The 9,652-nt window shown below is 36.7% G+C and overlaps 1 protein-coding gene across 1 annotated transcript in view; it reads left to right on the plus strand.

The window, feature by feature from the left end:
- Positions 1-9,652, plus strand: part of LOC138701894 (trypsin alpha-like) — a 31,919-nt gene that overhangs the window by 19,948 nt on the left and 2,319 nt on the right. The window contains exons 4-5 of the mRNA XM_069829253.1: positions 1,193-1,439; positions 6,467-6,616. Of these exons, the coding sequence (XP_069685354.1) occupies positions 1,193-1,439; positions 6,467-6,616 (397 nt within the window). The remainder of the gene's footprint in view (positions 1-1,192; positions 1,440-6,466; positions 6,617-9,652) is intronic.

A 9,652-nucleotide genomic window follows, 5' to 3' on the forward strand; every position in this document is an offset into this window, starting at 1 on the left:
ATTATTTTGTATGATATTTTAATCGTTTTTCTACACAAAAATTGCCATTTAAACGTAGTACACCCAATGTAATGGATCAGTCCAACCACCCCTTCAATATAGACTCCTCTACACCTGCTAATTCCGGATAAGAGTGGCCTTGTTGGTGACTACATGGAAGCTAAAAGTGAAGTAAATCCATGGCGCTACAGCCCATGAAGGGCCAAGACCGACCAGCTGTCTGTTGACCTCACGTCCACATGCCGAAGCAGAGGTGAACGATCATACATATAAACTACATCAAGTAAAATAATTAATTAAAGTGTAGTACTTAGAAAAAAATTATGTAAAATTTAATTTGCTTAGTACTAGTCTAAATATTAAACAGTACAAAACCTCTTTTCCTAATAAGCCAATTATGTAAGATCAGTTTTAGGGCATTTTTAACGGCATTTTTGAAAGATTTCCTGGTCATAAATGCATTGTTTTAGGATACTTTTTTCATGATTTATAGGTCATCAAAATCCTAGCCCTACTCATTAGCGTCTTTACTGCTCATTGCTCATATTTGCTCCAGTTGCCAGGCCCTGATCTAATACATATCGTGTTTGTTAATTTATTACTTATTTCTTAGTAAGTATGTCTTTTGCAAGCTGATGCTGCAATCATGAGAGTGAGTGAGTGAGTGAGTGAGTGAGTGAGTGAGTGAGTGAGTGAGTGAGTGAGTGAGTGAGTGAGTTGTTTAGCTTAACTATTCCCACTGAGTGGCCAGACCTCGGGCTTGTCACGTAGACGGCGCCGGTTCGAATCCCGTCAGGCCTGGGATTTTTCAATGTAAGAATCCAGTAACATTGTGGTGGACATGGTTCCACTTGGGGTTTTTCTCGGGGTTCTCCCGTTTTACCCATATTAGGAATCTACATCATTTCGTCACCATGTCATCATTCCATAGCATTCCCCGATCGCTGCTGGCGACGCACGGAAGGAGCTGGCCTACGGACGAGTGGGGTTGCCTGCTCGAAACCTCGGTACGCAGCGAACCTTAGTATAGTCATCCGGTGTGGGATTGGGAATGTGCCTAGCTTGAGGGTTAGCGCAATAGATCGTAACAGGACGCAGAGCTGAACCATAGTGCCTCCCTCCCGTAAATTCAATTCCATAACTTAACTATGTGCATTTCTCACTATACTACACATTTTAAATCTGACTGCAGCCCTAACGCCAGGGAGTACTTGGTCAGAGTGGGTTCCACGTACAGCTCTTCAGGCGGGAATGTGTATCAGGTTTCGAAGATCTACAGGCACGAGTTCTTCGACCTCAACACTATGGACAATGACATCGCACTCGTCCGCTTGAGCACGGGCGTCATATTCGGAACCAACGTACAGAGCATCTCTCTGCAGGAAAGCGACGTGTCGGATGGGACGAGTGCTACTGTCCTCGGCTGGGGCACAATCTCGGTATGGCTGTACTTCAAATATCTCTTTTTACATCTAGGACAAAGTTCATTCAAGTTTTTTCCAGATAAATATTCTCAAACGAAAAATTGAGTGATTCTGTCAAAACTTAAAAATGACAGTTTCACAATTTCAAATTACTCACACACAATTATCAGTAATGGTTTTTATTTGAAATTGAAGAATAATAGTATCTGCCATTATATGGTAAATGCCTAGGACACTTAATGATTCAATCCGTAATTTCTGAAGAAAAGGAATAAATTGCAGTACAATTATCCAAATTAAATAGAGTCACGGATGTTACAGAAGACGTATTCAGATTATCTCAAGTTCGGAAACTAATCCGAGTAAGACATAGAGATTTCATTGTAGTGTGTTTAATATATCTTCGAAAATTCTTATAACACCGCCACACATTGTTTCGAACTCATATAAATGATTCGTAGAAAAAAAAAAATCATCCTCCCATAGAAATGCTGAAAACTGAATTCTAGGCTATCAGTAAGTGCTCACAGTAAAGTATTTATTAATAGTTAGGCAGATAATGTATATTTACATTATGTTTTCCATAGATCTGGGAAGTGTTCCTAGTAGTTTCTATTTCATCTAAAATTTCAAAGCTTAGCCGACTCTATTTACAAAGTCCAATAACATATCGGATGATAGACAACATGAAGATAATTATGTGGATCGTGTGCGGAGACTAAGAAAAGGTGGAAGATTGAGTAATACTGAGTTTGCAGTACCTGCCCTTGGGCTGAAAATTATGAATGAATGAATTTTATTCAGTCGCCAACTCCTTTACTAACTTTTATTTCTACGAGTAACTTTGTCTTCCACTTTACTTCTTTTCGGCCTCATTTTGTTCTTGTTGTATTCCGTTTTTCATCTGACCTTGCGTCATGTACCTCTACCGTTGTTGTTTCACTCCTTCCCATTCACTTTATACTCTCTAAAATCTCGTCTTCTTCTTGAATTCATCTCAATACCCCCGTTACGTCCCATTTTTCATTTCCTTCTTCCAATAATATCCACCTACAGCACCTTTTTCCATTTTCTTCCTTCCCTTTTCCATTCTTAAACTCGATCTGTGCCACATTTTATCTCCAACTACCCTCTTCTTCTTTCACTTCTATTTCTTCATTTTCATTTCCTTCACCTCCTTAATCTCTAACTGTACTGTCCACTGCCTCGTCCTCTTTTACTTCTCTCACGTATCACTCAATATCAATTATTTTTATTTTCTTTCACTCCTTAATCTCGATCTGCACCTTCTGCTATCTTCTACTACCTTCTCATTTTTTTACTTCTCCTCTTGCAGCGCCCTATTTTCATTTCCTTTCCCTTACTAATCTCGATCTGTACCCTCTGCTATCTTGCACTACCTTCACATTCTTTTACTTCTCCTCTTACAGCGCCCTATTTTCATTATTTTTTTTAATTTACCTTCTTAATCTCTATCTGTACCTTCTGCTATCTTGCACTACCTTCTTTCTTTTACTTGTCTTCCTGCAGCGGCCTATTTTCATTATTTTCATTTCCTTTCTCTGATTAATATCTATCTGTACCTTCTGCTATCTTGCACTACCTTCACATTCTTTTACTTCTCTTCCTGTAGCGCCTATTTTAATTATTTTCATTTCCTTTCTCTTATTAATCTCTATCTGTACCTTCTGCTATCTTGCACTACCTTCTCATTCTTTTACTTCTCTTCCTCCAGCTCCCTAATTTCATTATTTTCATTTCCTTTCTCTTATTAATCTCTATCTGTACCTTCTGCTATCTTGCACTACCTACTCATTCTTATACTTCCCTTCCTGCAGCGCCCTATTTTAATTATTTTCATTTCCTTTCTCTTATTAATCTCCATCTGTACCTTCTGCTATCTTGCACTACCTCCTCATTCTTTTACTTCTCTTCCTCCAGCTCCCTATTTTCATTATTTTCATTTCCTTTCTCTTATTAATAACGATCTGTACTTTCTGCTATCTTGCACTACCTTCTCATTCCTTTACTTCTCTTCCTCCAGCACCCTATTTTCATTATTTTCATTTCATTTCTCTGATTAATCTCGAAATGTATCTTCTGCATTCTTGCACTACCTTCTCATTCTTTTTCTTCTCCTCCTGCAGCGCCCTACTTTCACTGTTTTCATTTCCTTTCTGTTATTAATCTCGATCTGTACTTTCAGCTATCTGGCACTACCTTCTCATTTTTTTACTTCTCTTTCTGCAGCGCCCTATTTTCACTATTTTCATTTCCTTTCTCTTATTAATCTCGATCTTTACCTTCCGCTATCTTGCACTACCTTCTCATTCCTTTACTTGTCTTCCTCCAGCGCCCTATTTTTACTATTTTCAATTCCTTTCTCTTATTAATCTCGATCTGTACCTTCTGCTATCTTGCACTACCTTCTCATTCTTTTTCTTCTCCTCCTACAGCGCCCTACTTTCACTGTTTCCATTTCCTTTCTCTTATTAATCTCGATCTGTACCTTCTGCTATCTTGCACTACCTTCTCATTCTTTTACTTCTCTTCCTCCAGCGCCCTATTTTCACTATTTTCATTTCATTTCTCTTATTAATCTCTATCTGTACCTTCTGCTATCTTGTACTATCTTCTCATTCTTTTACTTCTCTTCCTGCAGCGCCCTATTTTCACTATTTTTATTTCCTTTCTCTTATTAATCTCGATCTGCACCTTCTGCTATCTTGCACTATCTTCTCATTCCTTTACTTCTCTTCCTCCAGCGCCCTATTTTCACTATTTTCATTTCCTTTGTCTTATTAATCACGACCTGTACCTTCTGCTATCTTGCATTACCTTCTCATTCTTTTACTTCTCTTGCTGCAGCGCCCTATTTTCACTATTTTCATTTCCTTTCTCTTATTAATCTCAATCTGTACTTCTGCTATCTTGCACTACCTTCTCATTCTTATACTTCTCTTCCTGCAGCGTCCTATTTTAATTATTTTCATTTCCTTTCTCTTATTAATCTTGATCTGTACCTTGTGCTATGTTGCACTACCTTCTCATTCTTTTACTTCTCTTCCTGCAGCGCCCTATTTTCATTAATATCATTTCCTTTTTCTTATTAATCTCGATCTGTACCTTCAGCTATCTTGCACTACCCTCTCATTCTTTTACTTTTCCTCCTACAGCGCCCTATTTTCATTATTTTCATTTCCTTTCTCTTACTAATCTTGATCTTTACCTTCTGCTATCTTGCACTACCTTCTCATTCTTTTACTTTTCCTCCTACAGCGCCCTATTTTCATTATTTTCATTTCCTTTCTCTTATTAATCTTGATCTGTACATTCTGCTATCTTGCACTACCTTCTCATTCTTTTAGTTTTCCTCCTACAGCGCCCTATTTTCATTATTTTCATTTCCTTTCTCTTATTAATCTCGATCTGTACCTTCTGCTATCTTGCACTACTTTCTCATTCTTTTACTTCTCCTCCTGCAGCGCCCTATTTTCATTATTTTCATTTCCTTCCCGTTATTAATCTCTATCTATACCTTCAGCTATCTTGCACTACCTTCTCATTTTTTTTTACTTCTCCCCCTGCAGCGTCCTATTTTCATTACTTTAATTTTCTTTTCCTTATCAATATCGATCTGCATGTCCTGTTATCTTCCACTGTCTTCATTTTCTTTTACTTCCTCTGCACCACCCTATTTTCATTCTTTTAATTTTCTTTCTCTTCTTAATCTCGACCTGTATCTTCTGCAATCTTCCACTTCCATATTCTTCTTCTCCTTCAGCGCCCTATTTCGTTTCACTTACTTTCTCTCCTTCACCTCGATTTGTACCTTCTGCTATATTTCTTTTCCTTCTTTCATTACTTCTTCGCAGTGCCCTTCTTCCCTTTTTCATTTACTTTCCCCTTCTCCATCTCGTGCTCTTCCTACTGTAGTCTTCTATTTTCTTCTTCTTTTACTTTTCCTTCTGCAGCACCCTCTTGTACTTTTTATTAACTTTCTCTTATAATCTCGGTCTTTTGTTTTGTTCCTTTTCATATATTTCTACATAGTTACTATATCTGCGCTTTCCTTATCTCCTTTCATAACGTCCTCTCCAATTATTCTTTCTTATTCTCTTTGTACTGTATCCAGTCTTGGCCTCTCGTTTCTTTCGTTTGTTCAGGAGTGCAAAATTGTTTTGCTGAACATATATATATAGACACACAATTGAGAGTAACATTAATAATTGTTCTATTAATTGAATATGTACATTAAGACGACAAACACTTCGACACTTTTCAACATAGTCCTCAGTACTTTCAATGCAATTGTTCCTGTTTTTGGTTTCTTTTTTTTTATTGAAACAAATTTTACCTTCTCTATAATGACAGCATGTATATTTAACAGGCTGCTTTTCAATAAAGCAATACGGGGTTGAAGTAAAATAACCAGATTTTCAGAGCGAATAGCTCATATTGTATGTAACAAAAAAGTGTAATACCGTATTGGTGGAAAGTGTATAGTTTTCTCAGAATTTTTTTTTTTTCCAAATGTTTAATACATTCTTATTGCGAGTAGGATTGTGATTTGTGTGTATATCGATAGCAAATCTAATAAAAGATTTCAGTAGCGTGGACAGTTTTCGTATCAAATTAATTTAAAAACCACTAATTTGAAGAAACTGTCAGACGCGACCAGCTTGCAACATTACAGCCAGAAAGGGTTTTGAGAGGTAGTTCACTAAAGTCGACAGACCTGAGATCGTTGACCTCTTACATCTATATTACGAGAAGAAAGAGGCACCGATGTTGCCAGACTGCTGAAACTTCCAACTCAATTTTCTAATTAACCATGCATTTAATCACCAAACGTAATATAGGTTTTCTGTTCATTTAAGTGCACCTTATCGTCCCTTTCAATCTGCAGGATTATTTCACTTCTACTTCGTATATATGCCTATTGTATAACCGACGATCTGTGTGAAAATTATAATATGCTATAAAAAGAGTATACGATATCAATTCTTGTATGTCAATCGTTTGTTTGAACCCTACTCTAGGAAGGCGGCGCTCAGAGCAACATTTTGAAGCAGGTAGCCGTCCCTGTCGTCAGCGCCCATTCGTGCAACACATCTTACGATACTTATGGTGGCATCACGGATAATATGCTCTGCGCCGGGTACAACGAAGGCGGAGTAGACGCCTGCCAGGTAATAATATTATGCTATTGTGTGAGTAGGTAGGAAATCTATAGTGAGTTGTCTCAGTGGCACATAAAAGATTCATATCTCAGACTGAATGAGTTTCAGACAGAATTACTGGCCAGCTACTTCTCTCCATCAGGTTCTTTATTGATAGATCTCTGCAAGCCATCTTCCTAAGGTTACTGATATTTCTTCAGGGCGTCTCGGGAGATTCCTCTCAGTCCTCTGAAGTGTAAAGCAAGAAACAAAATATTGCAGTGCAAAAAATCTGAATAGTGGACGTTCCTCTGATCATTAAACACAAACACATCACCATTATCATCACATCATCAGGATAATCCAAAGTGTAAAATAATTTATTTTCTCAGATTCGGTTTGTCATCAATATTATACACAATTTGCTTTTCTATGATATCTCGGTTTATTAATTCTATATTTTATACGATTTTATTTTACTGTTTATTCTATTTTAGTTATTTCACCATTGTGCATGAATGCTTATAATTCATTATACACTATCTACCAAAAAGGAATTGGGCACTGTTTTTGCCCCTTTAGAAGCTCGTGGTACCACCTCTTGTTGCTATAACAGCAGCCATCCTGATAGACATGCTCTCCACTAGTTTGTGTAGGATATCTACTGGAATGCGTCGCCATTCCACTTGCAACATGGCACTTAGTTGGACAATGGAAGTTGGCCCCATATTTCAGCGGCTACTATGCAGTGGTATGCTGACAATAATGTTCACCGGTTGGACTGTCCTGCACAGAGTCCTGATCTCACTCCCATTGAGCACCTTTGGGAAGAATTGGACCGGCGAGGTATCGGGAGATGCGGCCAACTTCCATTGTCCAACTGAGTGCCATGTTGCAAGAGTAATGGCGACGCATTCCAGTGGATATCCTACACAATCTAGTGGAGAGCATGCCTGACAGGGTGGCTGCTGTTATAGCAACAAGAGGTAGTACTACGAGGTTCTAAAGGGGCAAAAACAGTGCCCCGTTACTTTTTGGTAGATAGTGTATAACGGAAATACTTTTAAATTATTTCCTTTATCTTCAGCTCAGTTTGCTTTTCTATAATCTGTCTGTTTATCACTGCTAAATTTAATACGATTATATTTCACTGTTTATTCTATTTTAATTACTTCACATCTAACTTGAATGCTTATAATTCATTATACAGAGTGATTCACGAGGATTTACCGTCCTTTACGGAGCTTATTTCTGAAGACATTTTGAGCAACAAATGTCATATAAGCATAGTTCCTATTCTCGATATTTTCAGAGTTACACTAATTTAATTTGTTTGTAAAATACGCTTTTTTCTTTAGTTTGAAGGTAAAAGAATAATACAAATAGAGAATGAACTATTCAGAAGTATCATTTCTTTAATAGGCAAATATTACGAAGCTAAAAATGTGCTGTGAAGTCCTTAGTTGCTTCGTACAGACGTCTTTTTCTATTTTAACTAAAAATTACATTATTCTTACGCACTTATCACAATAATTATCCTACAAATCACACCACTTCCACCGACTTAATTATTTTCAATTCAATGTTGCATCCTAATTTACAGTCTTGGAGAGTTTACAACAGATTTTTAAAAAATGTCGCCGTCCGCTTGAGTAGCCTACACTTGGCCGCATGCTTGTGAACGGCACTCGTCGCTCTACGTAACTGGATACGGCTATCTTTGATTTCCGTGGCGCTCGCGCTGCCTGCTGACTGCACGCTGACCAAGATCACGCGTTCATAGCAATGCGTTCCAATAACGAAACGTAACTCTGTAAATATTGAGAATAGGACCCATGCTTATGTGACATGTTTTGCTCACAATGCCTTCGGAAATAAGCTCCGTAAAGGACGGTAAATCCATTCCATATATTTTATTTCTTACTTGTTGGTTTAAGTCTTTGTCATTTTATTACTTTTCAGATAATATAACAAATATAATTGAAATTTAAGTGTTATAAATGTAATTTATTTATTTATTTACTAGCCGTACCCGTGCGCTCCGCTGCACCTGTTAGAAATAAATATAAAGTAATTACACACCGTAATTAAAATAGGACGTTTGATCCAGGGAACATTCGTGTTTGTTAGAAGGATAAATCGTTTAATATGTAACTTAATTGAAATTGTATTTAAGTAATTAAATTGCGATCATTTTGGTCCAGAGAGCACTCATTTGGTGCAATGACAATTCCTTTTACATGTTTCTTATTTGTTATTACATGCAACTATAGTGTAATGAAGATTGACACATCATTTAGTTTTAATGTGTAAACTATATATTACTTGCTATATGGTTCCATTGAATTATGGTAATAACTTAATTTTAACCCTTGTTTTCTACGTCTTCAGTAAATTGCGCTTGCCCCACTATGGTTCTGAACCCTTCAAATAACTTAAATGGTGATACAGCATAAACAGCGATATGTAATTATATTTCTTTTTTTCGAAAATGTAAGAATTCACGATCTCCTATGTACCATTCCCATGGAATGAATAAATGTGTTTTTTTTTTCCTACTCAAAAATTTTATATTTTGCACATGGGAATTACTGCAGGAACAACAACGCTACAATCTGAGGCGGCGGTGAAAACGTATTGTATTGTTATTTTAGAAGTCTATCAGACCTACCAAATTTTGCATAGAATAAAACTTATCGGAAATCATTTTTAAAGAAACTTTTGTTATGTAACATTTTTCACAAAAAAACAATAATAAGCGAGATATTTCGATTTAATTCAGGCCCCGTTAAAAGAAGTATTTTGAATGTCATATAGCCTAAAATCTAACTTACAACGAACTTAATTTATATTTCAATTTTCATCGAAATCCGTTCAGCCATTATCGCGTGATATGGTAACAAACATCCAGACAGACAGACAGACATACAGACATACAAACAAAAATGTAAAAAAAGCGATTTTCGGTCTCAGGATGAATAATTATACATGTTAACACCAATTATTTTTGGAAAAGCGAAAATTACCAGAAAATTTTCGGTTACATATTTATTATTAGTATATATT

This window comes from Periplaneta americana, chromosome 1 (assembly GCF_040183065.1).
Source record: "Periplaneta americana isolate PAMFEO1 chromosome 1, P.americana_PAMFEO1_priV1, whole genome shotgun sequence".
NCBI lineage: Eukaryota > Metazoa > Arthropoda > Insecta > Blattodea > Blattidae > Periplaneta > Periplaneta americana.